The sequence below is a fragment of the Pseudophryne corroboree genome, chromosome 4 (assembly GCF_028390025.1).
Source record: "Pseudophryne corroboree isolate aPseCor3 chromosome 4, aPseCor3.hap2, whole genome shotgun sequence".
NCBI classification, from domain to species: Eukaryota; Metazoa; Chordata; class Amphibia; order Anura; family Myobatrachidae; genus Pseudophryne; species Pseudophryne corroboree.
This window is the reverse complement of record NC_086447.1, coordinates 327,993,119-328,011,593: the sequence shown is the minus strand read 5'-3', so window position 1 is coordinate 328,011,593 and position 18,475 is coordinate 327,993,119. Positions and strand designations below refer to the sequence as shown.

The 18,475-nt window shown below is 42.8% G+C and overlaps 1 protein-coding gene across 1 annotated transcript in view; it reads left to right on the top strand.

Annotated features, from left to right (window-relative positions):
- The window catches only part of LOC134909484 (probable cation-transporting ATPase 13A4), a 240,195-nt gene that overhangs the window by 201,891 nt on the left and 19,829 nt on the right, over positions 1 to 18,475 (top strand). The window contains exon 28 of the mRNA XM_063916408.1: positions 2,365 to 2,453. Within this exon, the coding sequence (XP_063772478.1) occupies positions 2,365 to 2,453 (89 nt within the window). The remainder of the gene's footprint in view (positions 1 to 2,364; positions 2,454 to 18,475) is intronic.

The following is an 18,475-nucleotide window of genomic DNA, read 5'->3' as shown; positions in this document are numbered from 1 at the left end:
CAATTACAGTAACTGAAGCAGAATACGGATGAATATACATTTTTTATAACATTAACTAGATACAGTAGCTGGCTCCACTTGGCTGGAAGCTGGTGAAAATAAAACCGTTAAAACAATTATTTATAGCTCTTTTTGCTATATTTATAGATGTTAGTCCAAAGAAGTACTAATTAATTATGCTTACCTATGAACATAGCCAAATTAAGGAGGGGGATGCAGGGCATACTGTACCCCGGGCACCCCTGTGTCAGGGGCCCCTGGCCAGAGCACACTGATATCACTAGCTTTCCCTCTTAATGAGAGAGCCAGAATGTGAGCAGGACCGTATGCTGTGCAGGCAGAGACACAGGAATATAATGTTTCATGAGCTATAGACGGAGCTTTCTAACCAGAGGAGAGATAGGAGGGTGGAGGGAGCTATAAGTGACACAGGGATCCCTGCTTCTCCTCCTCCCTTGCTTGGGTGTCTGAGTCCTGTGTAAATTTATGCAACTAAATCATTTGGGTCTAGATATAGAGACACACACAGAGAGTCCTCCTGAGTCCTGTCCCAGTGTGTAAGTAGTATAGAGGCTGCACATGACAAGATAAATTATTTTATTTTTCAATGTGTATTGTAAGGTTGTTTTAGTTGTCGTTGTCTTTCAATTAGGCGGAGCTACCGTATAAACAATACTCAGGCATTATTAAACTATTAGTTTAAAACTAATATACACTATTGGTTTCAATTTAATATACACAATCTATACCTCCTACCATGACCCATTCCAGGGGGGACAAAATGTTTTCTACCTGGACTTCCTTCTTAATTTATGACTGCAATCGCCTGTGTTGAAATACCTTTCTTATCAATGAAATAGTTCAACACAGGTGACATCAATCATATATTAAGAGGGAAGTCCAGGTAGAGAGGATTTTTTCGCTCCTGAAATGGGACATGTAGGGAGGTATGTACAATCTAATATATATCCCCCACCTTCCACCGGGGCCCCCCTGTCTTATGTGCCATCCCCCCAAGGCTTAATCCGGTCCTGCCTATAAATAGGTCTTTCATGAAACAGTACACACGTGCCATGATGTCCTGATCGGTTGCTATTGAGTCACATATGCCTGCCGCTGACTGGACCATTCCCCGTGGAGCCCAGCCCCCAGCCCCATCACAACTGATCATAGTAAAACTTAGTCTAAAAGCTAACAGAACAAAATGTAAGTTGCTCAAATCAATTAGGAAATACAGTTCAGGTGCATGAAAGGGAGGGGGTAGTCTGAGCTAGAAATACATTAGGGATAACCCCCTAGTGTCCCCCAGCACACCGAGCTGTACCTGTACCAAGACATGAAAGACTATATATATGTGTATATATATATATATATATATATATATATACATATATACATATATATAATAGAAATCCAGAGGTCTTGGTTACATACAGTTTGCAAACGTATGATAAGCCACCAGGCCCGACAAGGCTCCTCTGATGCTGGTGGTCGCTAACTCTAGGTCTGGGCCTGGGGTGTAGAACCCCACAGACCGGCAAAGGCCAGCTAACCCCAGGGCAGCACAATGCAAGAAGGTAAAGTGTTAGTATGTGTTAATAAAGGAAAACAAAATCTATATACAAAAATTAATATACTAGTGAAAGTGCCGGTCTGTGTGGTTCTACACCCCAGGCCCAGACCTAGAGTTAGGGGCCACCAGCATCAGAGGAGCCTTGTCTGGGCCTGGCGGCTTATCATACGTTTGCAAACTGTATGTAACTAAAATCTCTGGATTTCTATTATATGTAAGTATGTATATATATATATATATATATATATATATATATATATATTCTTTCATGTCTTGGTAAAGGTACAGCTCGGTGTGCTGGGGGACACCAGGGGTTTATCCCCAATGTATTTCTAGCTTAGTCTAAAAACCTACCTAGGAATGTGACCAACACTAATGTGAAAACCGCATCACAATTGGTTCAATGGTTTCAGAGTTCACCGCAATCAGACAAGCAAGCAAACAACAAACAAATGTTCTATTCTATAAGATTTATAGAATGCTGAGAGGACACATAGGCTACATTTACTAAGAAGTGAAGCTGGGCGCTCTCATACCACAGATTTTATAGACACATGCCAATTTAAACCCACTGTAGTAGTTTGTTTGCAAGAGGCAGAAATCCTGTTCAAGGGTGTCTCTTCCAATTACAATGGATAAGAAACAATCCACTAATTTGCTGATGAACCCATGACCCATATCCGTGAACACAATGTTTAAAATGCTTATTTTAAGCAGTGGTGTAAGATACACTGCAAAGCTGTAAACATTTATATAGTATTATAATGTCCTTTTTGTTTTTATATACACAGATATCTTTGTCTGTTTGCTGCCAATACAACTAGCTTTGGGTCTCTTCATCATCTTTGCTGACATTGACCGTATATATATAGCATTACAAGTAAGTGTTGCAATTATTAACATTTACCACCTTTACTTGTTGGTTGTTTCCCACATATCATTACGTATTCAGGACTGGAAAGGGTAATATTTTGCAGTATGTATACAGTGTGGATCTTACATAGTAGCAGTGTATGTTTTATTATATTGTTTATTAGCTGTTCTAATCATTCTTCACACAGGAGTTTCTGATTTTCACTTTTGTAAACATAAATGAGCGTTGATAATGTCGATATTATCTTATACCGCAAAGCTATACCTCTAGATACACTATTACCATGGAGCCGTTATGGCCGCTAGACTGAATACACGTGCTACGCACTTTGTACGCTATTTGCGTACAGAGTCCCGCACGTGGTACGTACTTGGCGTACCCACGCCGCGCTGAGTGTACGGAGTACGCTCAGCGTGCGCACACACAATGGATAACCTTTAAACTTTGTTAATGATACAATGTAATGATATGCTTACACTTTAAACCCTTAACAGCAAAGTACTGTAATGATGTAATACCTTTAAACCTTAAGTAGCGCTGGCGATACAAAGTACCCGCAGTGCATACACCTTATCAATGCTATACACCTTATACAGATAAATCTACTTTAAAGCCCATGCAGGAGAGTGAAAACACAACACTGATTTGTAGTTGCAACCACAGGGTTCTAAGGCCTCAGTGGATTAATTCCAAAAGGTAAAAACAATACAAATCATACACTACAGGCTAACAAGTAAATCTAAACAGAATAATGGCTACAGAGAATGTACATACGTGAGAATGTTCGCAAGCGCAACCCGGCCGATCCTCTGCTGGTCATACAGATAGCGTTCAGAGTCTTCTGACCGGCCAGGCAACAATGGTCTTTTTATACACAACAAGCATACACAATACAATGGTCACTGTAATCTCATTGTCCATTGGACACAGGGATGTGTCTCTACATTACAGCAAAGGTCATAGGTGGATTTGAAAGGGTGGGCGATGTCTTTACCCAACTGCTCTTGTGGGTGGTATCCTCTGGATTCCCGCCGCATACATAAAATACAGTAAATACAGTTAATGTTCATATTCTACTTTTGCACATAACTATACGCAGGAACAAGCGATCTTTCTCTAACTAACACCGGAATGTTACCCTCAAAATACAGTACAGCTGGATACTAGACATCACCTTCCAACCTTTATCTGACCCTTCCTATCATGCAAAGGCGAATCCCTCTGTCCTGGAACTGTTTAAACTATTAATACTCGCTGACATGGTCTAGGGGAACTATATCTAAAATGTACACTATTTGGGTTAAATATGTAATGTTCTAATAACCATCTATGTGTTCACAAACTCTACCGTAAATGCGCATACCACGCGCTAAGGCGCATGGCCGTGAAAAGCTCCGTTACGCAAATTGCGGATATGCGCACACACGGCAGACTGAGTGCACGCGCAGCAGGCATGTGCATGGGGTTAGTACGTTAGGCATGCATTACAATATTTTTCGACTTTGACAGTCCACCCTTTGGCAGTCAACAATAACTGCCACTATCTAAACATTAAACAGAAAAATACACAATACAATATCTATAAAATAATTGGATGGTAGGAGTAGGCGGGAAATGTATGGTCTAGTGGGATAGTAAAAGCATGTATGTATGAAATCCATGTCTGAGGGGCATGTATCATCGTGCCGTACATGTTCTAGATAAGCTTTGAGGTATTGCGAAGTATACATTAAATCCTTCTCATCCCGTATTAAGGGTCTGTAAGTGGGCCAACAAACACTACCGAGCTCTTTTTGGCTTCTTGTTCCAACAAATGGGGTGCACATTTATACAAACAAGAATTGTGGGGGTGGTTCAGCTGGCGCTAAGCTGCTTAGATGTAACAGGTCTCTGAATAAATGTCACCACATTTAGATCGCAAATACACAAACCAGAAATTAGAAACCCTGTCATACACCACAAGCGCTAAAGAAAGATATCACCATAACGTTCCTTTTTGGACCAGAAGATGGGTTCTATTCTTCTGAGTAGAATCTTCAATTTAGTTCAATATAAATATGGAGTTTCTCGAATGTTGATATCATAAAAGACAAAAAATGGCGAGAACAAACCAATGTGTAGTACATACAATCAAGATTTGTTTTCATTCATACAGTGTCATGAAATGGATAACACCAATGTGACCCACTACTATTATACGATTTGAATATAGACCACCTCAAAGTTTCCTTTTTTGGGGTCAATTTCTTTTTCTATTTATAAAGCCTCCGGAATAGTATGATAGAGTCTTAATCAAACTGGGGGAGGCCTTATCACAGTTTTCTGGAGAAGGCAGGTGATGCGTACCCCAACACTCACACTCTGTGTGCTGATGACAAACATATAAAGGTATCTTTCACTCTTTCAGCAATAGAAGTAATCCACTGATCGCGTACCCCAACTCACGGTTTAAAAGGCTTTATAACTCCTATAAAGGTATCTTTGGGTATCTCCTCGGAGGTCTCGATTAGGAGTCTCTGATGTGGTCTCCAAAGTGTCAATCACACATGGAAAAATAAAGAACAGCCAATGTGTAGGAGGTTCCACTAATTTCAATGTCGTATGTAGGGTATCTCTAATGAATATTTAAGTAGACATGGAGCGTACCCCACTTACACATGTGTGGGGAACTTTAAACATATAATGGTTTCTTTCTTGTTAGACATACACCAGATTGAAACACGATTTCAGGGATAAACGATCAATGCGTACCCCAACACTCACACTCAGGCAGTAAGTTAGAAGCATATAAGGGTATCTTTTTCTTCTCTAGATATCAATGGATAATCATTCAATATGGCGTACCCCAACTCACGGTTTATTGTGATGAAGGACTCTTATCAAGGTATCTTTAGACTCCCAGTAGAGGATGAGGTTTATGTACTAGGTCAGGTTTGGTTCCATTAACCCCCAAAAAAAAAGAAAAAATAGCAGGGCTCATACCAGAATTTGGTTAAAAAGAGGTTTACAGATTTTATTTAACAGTACAAGTGGAAAGCTATGTGCAGGAACAACCCCGCATGACAATATAACAAGAAAAAATATGGAATTAAAAATCGGCAAAGAGAGATGATCAACTCTTGCAGAAAAAAATTAAAAATAAAAAAATCAACAATTTAAAAAAGTATCAGAAAATCCGGATAAAAAGTGGCTACTCACACTCCAATTTGTCGACGCGTTTCTGCCCACATCTGGGCCTTTATCAAGATGTCTTGATAAAGGCCCAGATGTGGGCAGAAAAAGCGTCGACAAATTGGAGTGTGAGTAGCCACTTTTTATCCGGATTTTCTGATACTTTTTTAAATTGTTGATTTTTTTATTTTTAATTTTTTTCTGCAAGAGTTGATCATCTCTCTTTGCCGATTTTTAATTCCATATTTTTTCTTGTTATATTGTCATGCGGGGTTGTTCCTGCACATAGCTTTCCACTTGTACTGTTAAATAAAATCTGTAAACCTCTTTTTAACCAAATTCTGGTATGAGCCCTGCTATTTTTTCTTTTTTTTGGGGGGGTTAATGGAACCAAACCTGACCTAGTACATAAACCTCATCCTCTACTGGGAGTCTAAAGATACCTTGATAAGAGTCCTTCATCACAATAAACCGTGAGTTGGGGTACGCCATATTGAATGATTATCCATTGATATCTAGAGAAGAAAAAGATACCCTTATATGCTTCTAACTTACTGCCTGAGTGTGAGTGTTGGGGTACGCATTGATCGTTTATCCCTGAAATCATGTTTCAATCTGGTGTATGTCTAACAAGAAAGAAACCATTATATGTTTAAAGTTCCCCACACATGTGTAAGTGGGGTACGCTCCATGTCTACTTAAATATTCATTAGAGATACCCTACATACGACATTGAAATTAGTGGAACCTCCTACACATTGGCTGTTCTTTATTTTTCCATGTGTGATTGACACTTTGGAGACCACATCAGAGACTCCTAATCGAGACCTCCGAGGAGATACCCAAAGATACCCTTATAGGAGTTATAAAGCCTTTTAAACCGTGAGTTGGGGTACGCGATCAGTGGATTACTTCTATTGCTGAAAGAGTGAAAGATACCTTTATATGTTTGTCATCAGCACACAGAGTGTGAGTGTTGGGGTACGCATCACCTGCCTTCTCCAGAAAACTGTGATAAGGCCTCCCCCAGTTTGATTAAGACTCTATCATACTATTCCGGAGGCTTTATAAATAGAAAAAGAAATTGACCCCAAAAAAGGAAACTTTGAGGTGGTCTATATTCAAATCGTATAATAGTAGGGGTGCACATTTAGTTGATGATACATGGAGGGGGAAAAACACGTGAATGCTAATATATGTATCTATATCACCTGTCGACTATGTGTGTCACTACCTGAAGGTTGTAGAGATGAAGATAAGACACGTATCACAAATACATTCACATAACATTGGTGTAATCGTCCCTGGGTGTTGGTTGAAGTCTTGTCCGGATGGGTGTATCTTTGCTGAAAGTGTTAATCAAAGTCTTTAGAATGTCCATCAAAGTCTTTAGAGTGTCCATAAAAGTCTTTTCCGAATGAATGTATAATTCATCAACGTCTCTTCCGAATGGATGTGTTTTTGCTTGAGGGAAAACAAAGGAGAAACGGGTGAAAGAAACGGATCGTGGAATCACGTCTTATCACAACATTGTCTCAATTGATGGGTCATAAATTAAATCAGTTGTTGTAACAATGCCCCCGCTCCTCAAACTCATCACTTTGGTACTGCGCTTGCGCCGCGTTAAAAATCGAACACATCTAAATATCACAAGAAATACAAAGATAGTGGACCACTGCGCTCACTGCGGCTGCAGTTTTGTAGAACCCTGGTGTCACTCAACACCATATACCGTGAACATAAACAAACAAAAAAGAACATGACTAGCCATCCATCCGGTTAGGAGAAGTTTTGGGTCCATAAAGAAACCTTTATGCGTGTGAATTCCTCCGTTTTAGACGTGAATACGGTACGAACCATCTTGTTAAACCACATAACCCAGAACCACCAAAATCCAGGACATACTACACAATATTGTTCTTCCACTGTTTTTGAGGGACATTCGGTAAATCTGAAGGGGACTCCTCGGAATTAAAAAGGACGAAGAAAAGAAGAGAAAAAGATTGGAAAACGACCTCCTCTCCACTTTTTGACTGACGTATTTTCGAATTTTTCAATATTTAAGTGGACTTCTATAAGCTGTGCGCAGTTGGGTAGTACTCATTTTTTGTTTGTTTACATCTAAATATCAAACCAATCATTACGACGACTCCCAGGATACAAAGGAGAAACTTTCCTACACTCACGATAACATTTTGAGCCCATTCTCCTAAACCTGAGAACCAATTGCGTGGGTTCAACCATGAGACCCAGCCGGTCAGTTCATTACTCACAGCAGTAAGGGTAAGGTTGTGTCTCCTCCAGAACTCCCACTTCAATTGCAAGATATCGTCCATCTTTTGATCTATGACCTCGGTTGGGTCCTCAGTGCTGTTTGTAATGTACGTGCAGCACTTTACACCATACTGAGTTGCTAAGGTGACACAGTACCCACCTGTCACCGCTGTGATATAATTTAGAACCATCCTGTGCTGGATCAGTTCCGTTTTGTAAGCTTGCAATTCCCTCCCTGTATACCTGAAGGTGTCATCATACATCTCGGTGATATTATCTATCAGGTTTGCTAGCGCATGAATATACCTATAATTTATAATTCCTCTGGCGGTACGGGTGATATCTAACGCGAGTAGGAATTGAATCCCGGTGGATTCGTGGATCAAATCAGAGGCTGCGTGCTCTGTCCTATCTATAAGGTGTCTCTTAACGATGTGTTCATAGTGAGTGTGAGTGTAAGGAGCTTGAGCATTGCGGTGAACGTCTTTCATCTTATTATGGGTTATGGTCATAACTTCTGGCAACACTCTTCCAATGTAACACAATCCCTCTGAGTTTGGGGCAAGCCACTTATACGCCTTCCTCCCGCATATGAAATATGCATCATCGGGGAGAACATATGGGACAGAATATGACATTACCATATTGCAAACCTTCCAAGTGAAAAATCCTATCCCTAACTCTCTCATCTGTTCAGTACACGTATCAGGCTGTATGATATGCGCACAGTACCCTGGTGATACTTCTCCAACCAGCATGGTCCTACTCCCTAGCGTATACCTGTACCGAAAATACCTTCCACCGTCGGCTATTTGGCGTTTAAGTTCTGAGTCTACGGGCATTCTGTCGGCTCTGTGTGAAAATGCCATGGTTTGGTTATTCCATGTCACTTCCCAATTTCCCGGCTTTCGGGAATTGGAAATGTTGAAACATACTAAGGATCTATCCACATGATATTGGTGGAGCTTCAAACTAGGGGGCTTAGAAATATAAAATTTCTTGTCCACCGGTCTCCCACCCCTTAATTCAAGTACCTCATCTATTGTTAATGGATACGGTACTAGTCCTGACTTGCTCTGACCTTGAGGTACTTGTGAGCACACCCAGCATTCTGTTTGGTTTAAAACCTTACCCACTAATGAGTGATAATCACTCAATGGATGACGGTCCATGTTGATATTAAGGCTGGACTGACATCTCTGGATGCACCCGTTCTCAACTATGTTTTCACAGTTTCTACAAATACAATTTTCCTCAGCCAATAACCCTTCACAGTGTCTCCTAGTTTCTTGACTACCAGATCGTTTTCTGATACTCGCCTTTGCTCTGTGAATGTGTTGCTCTTGGAATTCTACAAATCTGTCCTTGTCATCAGAACCCATTCCAGATCCTTTCTCGACCTCTCTGGTACTCTCACCGAAACAGACTGCTCTGGTCAACAACAGGGTCAACAGGAAAACCCGGAATGCAGTCTCTTGGGGTAAGTCCATCTTGCTAAGGGGAGAGAAAAAGGAGTAAGGAAGGGGGGAAAGGAGGGTAATGGGAGATGGAGAAAATAATAAAAAGGAAAAAGAAATTTTGTGCGACAACCGCCTCTGGTCTTGTAGTTCTCTGTACTCAGGTGCCGTGACAACAGTCCTGCCTCTCAACCTTCCCGACAAGGGCACTCCAGTGATACGATTTCCTCTACACTCTGCTCTTTGTCACGGGCTTTCTCTGGGTCAGCGACCTTCTTACAGTGGGACGAGTGGACCCAAGTCTCTCTCTCTGCAAGCTTCAATGCTGTCGTGCTGGTTAGTAAGACTTGGTACGGTCCTTCCCACCGGTCAATAAGACAACCTGAGCGTAGAAAATTTCGAATCATTACATAATCCGCAGGTTCAATGTCATGACAATAGCTGTTTGGTAGGTCAGGAATCACCAGCTTTAGATTGCTGTTTTGATTCCTCAACTGCTGGCTCATCTTAACCATATATTTTACAGTCACCTCATTATTGCATTTCAAATCATCCTGGGGGTCAATCATTACATGGGGTTGTCGACCAAAAAGAATCTCAAAGGGTGATAGGTTAAGGGGGGACCTGGGAGTGGTTCTGATGCTGTACAATACAAGTGGCAAAGCTTCTGGCCATAACAATCCAGTTTCAGCCATCACTTTGCTCAGCTTGTTCTTAATAGGGCTGTTTACTCTTTCCACTTTCGCACTCGCCTGTGGGCGGTACGGAGTATGCAGCTTACTATTAATTCCCATCAGTTTGCACATAACCTGAAAGACTTTACCTGTAAAATGGGTACCCCTATCACTTTCAATTATCCTAGGGATACCATATCTGCACACAAATTCCTGCACGATCTTCTTTGCAGTGAACGTAGCGGTATTTGTGGCAGCGGGGAACGCTTCTACCCAATTTGAAAACACGTCAATACAAACTAACACATACTTTAAATTTCTGCAGGGTGGCAACTGTATGAAATCAATTTGTATTACCTGAAAAGGGCCGTCTGTTGGCGGGATATGGGATGGTTCTGTTGGTATTGACTTTCCAATATTCTTCCTCAAGCAGGTAAGACATGTCATTGCTCTCTTACCCGCATGAGAAGAGAATCCTGGCGCACACCAGTAGGCTCTCACCAGCTTACACATACCCTCTTTGCCCAGATGAGTCAGACCATGTGCCGCCTCAGCTAAGCTTGGAAGATATGCTCTGGGGGCTACTGGCTTACCCTGTCCATCTGTCCAGAGTCCTGAGGACTCCTGGCCATATCCTTTTGACCTCCAGACTGCCTTTTCCTGTGGAGAACACAAATTTTGCATTTCACTTAATTTTTGTGTGTTGACGGTATTGAATACCATCAGTTGTGTGATATCTGTCTGTATGGGGGTGCTGGCTGCTAATTTAGCAGCTTCGTCTGCCCGGCTGTTACCAAGTGACACTGGGTCTTGACTGTAAGTGTGTGCTTTGCACTTGATAACAGCCACTCTGTCAGGTTCCTGTATTGCTGTTAGAAGCCTTTTTATATGGGATGCATGTGCTACAGGTGTGCCAGCTGCCGTCATGAAATTTCTGAGGCGCCATAGGGCCCCGAAATCATGCACTACTCCAAAGGCATACCTAGAATCTGTATAAATATTGGCTGACTTACCCTTAGCCAATTCACACGCTCTGGTTAGGGCGACCAGCTCAGCAACTTGTGCCGAGTGCGGTGGGCCCAGGGGTTCAGCTTCTATGATACCTTTGTCATCTACGACTGCGTATCCAGTACACAAGTCTCCCGAGTCCGTCTGTCTGTGGCAACTACCGTCAGTGTAAAAAGTAAAATCTACGCCTTCCAGTGGGTTGTCACTAATGTCGGGTCTTGCGGTGAAAGTTTGGTTCAGATATTCCATACAATCATGTGTGTCAGTGTCTGTACTAAATCCTGCTTCACCATCACTCTCATCCTCCACCCTTTGTGCCTGTCCAGGCACACCTGCGAGATAAGTTGCAGGATTTAGTGCGCTGCATCTCCTTATGGTGATGTTTACAGGGGCCATTAGTGCTAATTCCCACCTTGTAAACCGTGCTGATGAGACATGTCTGGTTTGGGCAGAGTTTAGTAAGGCTAATACTGCATGAGGTGTATGGATGGTCAGGTTGTGTCCCAACACTACATCTTCACTTTTACTCACTAGCAATGCTATTGCTGCAACACTTCGCAAGCATGTGGGGAGAGACCGTGCTACGGTGTTCAACTTTGCACTGTAGTAAGCTACCGGCCAGCTGGCATCACCATGTTTCTGGGTTAGGACACCTGCCGCACACCCAGCACTTTCCGTACCGTACAATTCAAAGGGTTTCCCATAATCTGGCATACCTAATGCAGGTGCCTGTTATAGGCACTGTTTGAGTATCTCAAATGCCAGCTCGGACTCATCTGTGTGCGAAATCCGATCTGATTTGTTTGAAGAGACCATCTCTTGCAAAGGTAAAGCCAGTATGGAGAACCCTGGGATCCAGTTTCGGCAGTACCCACACATTCCAAGGAAAGTGCGGATCTGCTGCTGGGTTTGTGGCAGAGTCATGTCGCGAATCGCCTGTATTCTATCAGCGGTGAGGTGTCTCAGTCCTTGTGTCAAGCAATGTCCCAAATATTTCACCTTGGTCTGGCACAACTGTAACTTATCCTTTGAAACCTTGTGTCCCGTATTAGAAAGGTGAAACAGAAGCTGTTTCGTGTCTTTCAAGGATGCTTCGAGTGAATCTGAACACAGCAGTAGGTCATCTACATACTGTATTAATACTGATCCGCTCTCAGGTTGAAAGGATTGTAAACAGTCATGCAAAGCCTGGGAGAAAATACTTGGGCTGTCAATGAAACCTTGGAGGAGACGAGTCCAGGTGTACTGTACTCCTCTGTATGTAAATGCAAACAAATATTGGCTGTCAGGGTGCAGAGGGACCGAAAAGAAAGCGGAACAGAGGTCAATGACAGTGAAAAATTTCGCAGTAGGGGGAATATGCATGAGGATGACAGCTGGATTTGGCACTACGGGGAATTGTCTCTCAACTATCTTGTTTATCCCCCTTAGATCCTGCACTAACCTGTAACCCCTCCCCCCACTCTTTTTCACAGGGAAGATGGGACTATTGGCAGCGCTGGACGTCCTAACTAGGATGCCCTGTTGTAGCAAGCGCTCTAAGACTGGGTACACTCCTAATTCCACCTCTGGCTTCAGAGGATACTGTGGGATTTTTGGAGCTATCCTACCATCTTTTACTTGCACCACTACAGGAGCTACATTTGCCATCAATCCAGTGTCTTGTCCATCTTTGGTCCAGAGGGATTCCGGTATCTGGGAGATCATTTCCTCTACCTTGGATGGACACCTGTCTATAACAGCAGAGTGTGACATTAACCTTTGTGGGGTGTCTAACATATCCTGCACTTCCTGAACGTGATTCTCGGGTATATCTAAGAAGACACCCTCAGGAGTACAATATATGACACACCTCATCTTGCACAATAAATCTCTCCCAAGTAGATTAGTCGGAGCCGATGCAGCCAGCAAAAAGGAGTGCTTGGTCTGCAAAGGCCCTATCGTAATCTCTGCTGGTTTACTTAAGGGATAGTGTTGCACTACTCCTGTTACCCCCATTGCTGAAATTGTTTTACCCGTTGTTTTCATACCTACCGTTGAATTTAACACTGACCTGGCCGCCCCTGTATCTACAAGGAAAGGTAGTGATCTACCAGCTACGTCAACTGTAACCTCGGGTTCACTTCCAAGGCTAGCAATCAACTTCACTGGTTAAAAACTACAGGTGTGGCCTATCCCCTATTGTATGTTGTGACCCTCCCGCAGCGCGCTGGCAGCTACAATATGTGAGGGGGGTAGCTGAGAATTTCCAGAGGTCTGCCAGTCCTTCCTAGGTGGGTACCTCCTTGTTTCCCCTGCATGTGGCTCATAATTCCTCCTATGCGGTCCCTGATCCCAATTACGTGTGTTATGCTGTGAGTCATGTTCTGGTCTAGGAGGTCGATATACATTGCTTTTATAATTACAGTTCCGTGAGTAATGTCCTTCCCTCTGGCATTTATAACATTTTACTACATACGACTTACCATCAGGGGTCTGGGGTTTAGGCTGATGTCGCTTCGTTGTCAGGGCTTTGATACTTACGGTCATCAGCTTATCCCCCTGTGACTCCCTGTGCTTAATGATGTTCCGATTGTGCTCGATAGCGGACTCTCTTAATGCAGCCACCGAAATACCTCTCCAGTTAGGTTGAGTGGTCTGTACCCTTGTTCTCAACGTTTCTTTCAAGCCGTCCATTAATACGGACACAGCTACCTCTCTATGGTGTACATTTTCCTTAATGTCCTCGACCTCAGTGTATCTAGCCATTTCCTGCAGTGCTCGATGGAAATATTCAGAAGCAGCTTCACCTTCTTTTTGTCTAATGGAGAAGATTTTATTCCACTTGACAACAGTTGGGAAATATACTCCTAATTGCAGATTGATCTGTCGTACATTCTCCTGAGTGTATTCATCAGTGAGAGGTACCTCTGCATCTAATTTACAATTAGCAATGAATTTCACAGGGTCAATATTGGAGGGCAAACATGCCCGTAGCACTGTCCGCCAATCTTTGTTTGTGGGTTCGGTGGCGTTACCTAGTTCTCTAATAAACCTCTGACATGCGGCTAGATCTTTTCTGGGATCGGGAAATTCAGACATAATTGTCCTCAATTCTGTCCGGGACCAGGGACAATGCATAGCAATGTTCCTGACGGGAGTGATTCCCTGAGCGTCAGTCTTCCCATTGGGGACTGCGATCACCCTGACAGGATTTAGTTCAATTACATCATTCTGGGTTGCTTCTACAATGTGAGGTGCAATTGTCTCTGCATAATGTACTGTACCGTACTTACCTGTTGACACGACCTCACCTGTCCCTCCGCTAGGGGCCTTTGCTACTGCTCTTACTGGTTGGGCCATGCCCACTTGTGTGTCTTGTATGGTGGCTGCCAGAGAGAGTGCCGATATCGTGCTGGGCTCATCTTCTTGGTCGCAGTCCTGAGGGAAGTTTAAGATGGGATACAACTTGCACGGGTTAGCATTAATACATTTATCAAGTTCACTCTTATCATATATTAGTATGCCATTCTCTGTAACCACTTTCTCCCCTGTAATATACGGTGGTGGTGGTGCAGTTGCAATCAGTTTCCTGCTAGGGTTGGAACCAGCTGTGTGAGCTAATCCCCTCTGCATATCACTCTCTCGTTGCCATAAATGTAAACAGTTTGAGTGTCTGATCCTCTCTTTTCGGGATTTTAACAGACATATCCTAATCCTTAAATTCTGCAACACCTCTGGATTAAAACTGCCTACCCTAGGGAACGGTTCCCTATCTTCCGCAGTCATACGTTCCCATTCATTGCATAAAACCTGTGTGTGAGCCATATTTCTCACACATTATGTACCTCGCCGACCCCTTGGGCCGCGGAATATCAACCTGAACCCTGGTTGATCGTCCCCTACTTGAGCAACTGGCCCCCATATTTTGCAGGTATTGCCTTCTCAGCAAATTCCTACAAAAAACCAAAATACTCAGTGGTAAGGCAACGGTGAAAGTTCTCCAAGCGCTTTCACCCACTCACGCCCACGTTGGCCAATACACCTAAACACTGTCGTCAGCGCTGGTCGTACCCAACCTCGGGCCCCTGTTTAACCTCTATTTACTGAGAGTGTGTGGGAGTGACTTACCCTTCCCAGTAAATATTGGTCGTTGGAGATTTCCTGAGTGACCAGCGAAACTCCCTTAAAACAAAAAAATTGTTACACAAATCACGTTGCGTGTACTACACTTAGCGCCAATGAGCCCGCGACTTTTACGCACAACTCGTAAAAGGGTATCGCGGTGGGCTAAGTATTGCACTCACAAACGCGCGGTACAATCGCACAGCGTATAGGTAACCGTTACTTATCCGCCGTGCAACCAATGGAATCTTTTTCAGGCTGCGAAACCTCAGCCGGAGCGTATCTGAACGGGCCTATATGGGTACTACGCCAACCACCTGGGCTGCGCTCTCTACACAAAACCTCGCTGACCTTTTAGGCCGAGGTATTCAGAGCTTCGCGTGACTTTGTCAGCAGTTTTCTGACTTCGCTGACCTCTTGGTCTGCTGTTATACTAATTGCTCCTTTATACCTTAATCAATGTAAACGTGAGCAAGCCACTCCCACGCCACCAAGTGTCCACTCACCTGATGTGGTCTCCGACGGGATCCCGAATTCCCTGGGTCCACAAAACCTTTATTGTTTGCACACTCACGCTCGTTCACTCATATACACTTTGGTTTTTCTGTACAGAAAATTAACTTTCATTCAGGGAAACAGCCCCAATTCCAGAGGTGATACAGTAAAAAAGGTATTTAAACTAAATATTGGACACTGATCAATTTTTGCTATTATCGCGTGGCTACAGTTTTGCGCCTAAACTAAAACAATGCTATTGTGTGCTTTGTATTAAGTGGGCGTACCACGCCATGTGTGTAGGCCTTTGCGTTGCGTACGCAGTCCCGTACGCTGTACAAGACACGTGTACAAAGGCCGTACGTCCGCAGTACTACAAAACCCACACTTCTATAAATGTAAGCGATATTTAACTATAATCACTTACTTAACACACACACAGCTTCTACTGTATAAACCTTTACAACTAGGCCAGGCTGCATGTGCGTCTTACACTTACTTCTTTAACTATTAACTCTATATTTTAACTTAATAGCAACAAATTTTTCTCAGTACAGGTCAAAATGAATATAGTAATCAATGTTTATGGCAATAATGCGAGCAGATATGCAAAGTACAAAATACAGATGTGTGCGTGTGTTGCGTGCGCATTTGGCGCCAAAACAGAAATTTACAGATTTAAAAAAAATATCTTTTGCGTTCTTACCTTACGGATCCCTCCAGCATCCCTTCAAACCATGCAGGGCAGACGCTTATCTAATCAACACTTATTGTATCCCCCGACCAAGAGAAGGTTTACAGGGGATACCCTTCCGCCCTTTGCTGATAGATAAAGTCTGCGAAAACTCTGCTAGGCTGCGGGTATGAGAAGGAACCGGATGAGCTCCCAATTGATAATGTCGATATTATCTTAGACCGCAAAGCTATACCTCTAGATACACTATTACCATGGAGCCGTTATGGCCGCTAGACTGAATACACGTGCTACGCACTTTGTACGCTATTTGCGTACAGAGTCCCGCACGTGGTACGTACTTGGCGTACCCACACCGCGCTGAGTGTACGGAGTACGCTCAGCGTGCGCACACACAATGGATAACCTTTAAACTTTGTTAATGATACAATGTAATGATATGCTTACACTTTAAACCCTTAACAGCAAAGTACTGTAATGATGTAATACCTTTAAACCTTAAGTAGCGCTGGTGATACAAAGTACCCGCAGTGCGTACACCTTATCAATGCTATACACCTTATACAGATAAATCTACTTTAAAGCCCATGCAGGAAAGTGAAAACACAACACTGATTTGTAGTTGCAACCACAGGGTTCTAAGGCCTCAGTGGATTAATTCCAAAAGGTAAAAACAATACAAATCATACACTACAGGCTAACAAGTAAATCTAAACAGAATAATGGCTACAGAGAATGTACATACGTGAGAATGTTCGCAAGCGCAACCCGGCCGATCCTCTGCTGGTCATACAGATAGCGTTCAGAGTCTTCTGACCGGCCAGGCAACAGTGGGCTTTTTATACACAACAAGCATACACAATACAATGGTCACTGTAATCTCATTGTCCATTGGACACAGGGATGTGTCTCTACATTACAGCAAAGGTCATAGGTGGATTTGAAAGGGTGGGCGATGTCTTTCCCCAACTGCTCTTGTGGGTGGTATCCTCTGGATTCCCGCCGCATACATAAAATACAGTAAATACAGTTAATGTTCATATTCTACTTTTGCACATAACTATACGCAGGAACAAGCGATCTTTCTCTAACTAACACCGGAATGTTATGTTACAGCTGGATACTAGACATCACCTTCCAACCTTTATCTGACCCTTCCTATCATGCAAAGGAGAATCCCTCTGTCCTGGAACTGTTTAAACTATTAATACTCGCTGACATGGTCTAGGGGAACTATATCTAAAATGTACACTATTTGGGTTAAATATGTAATGTTCTAATAACCCTCTATGCGTTCACAAACTCTACCGTAAATGCGCATACCACGCGCTAAGGCGCATGGCCGTGAAAAGCTCCATTACGCAAATTGCGGATATGCGCACGCACAGCAGACTGAGTGCACGCGCAGCAGGCATGTGCATGGAGTTAGTACGTTAGGCATGCATTACAATATTTTTCGACTTTGACAGCGTTAAAAATGTGGTAAATGTATAGAGATGTAAATTTGAGACATCTTAATGTAAGTAAATATTAATCCATGGTGCCAAGCCCTTGGAGTGCTGCCATTCGAACTCTATTACTTGATGTTCTACCCGTTCTTCGCACGGTTCTTGGGGTTACCCGAGGAGTACCCGTAGCAGATACGGTAAAAAGAGACAGGGCCATTTTTGTAGTTTATTAAATTCTACACACTGGAGGTGCAATTCAAATGTTAATCCGATTGTCCATTTGGATATTATCGTTCACGCAATGCAAGTCACGCATCAGTAACTTTGTCATTATGTAAAACCCCTTTTCATCCCCTTAGGGGAGGTTTATTAAAATTACAATGATGTAGTTTTCCTATTTCCCACCTGCAGAATACCTATGTTAAATATCAGCTACCTACCTTGTCGGGAAGTAAGAGAATTAGTTATCAGTCAGTCACTGAGTGAGTGCTTTGGCATTTTTGTAGTTTATTAAATTCTACACACTAGAGCTGCAATTCAAATGTTGATCTGATTGTCCATTTAGGTGTTATCATTCACGCAACGCAAGCCACGCATCGGTAATGACGTCAGTAATGACTATTTATCCCCTTAGGGAAGGTTTATTAAAATTGTAATTACGTAGTATTCCTATTTTCCACCTGAAGTGAGCGAGGGCTTTCAC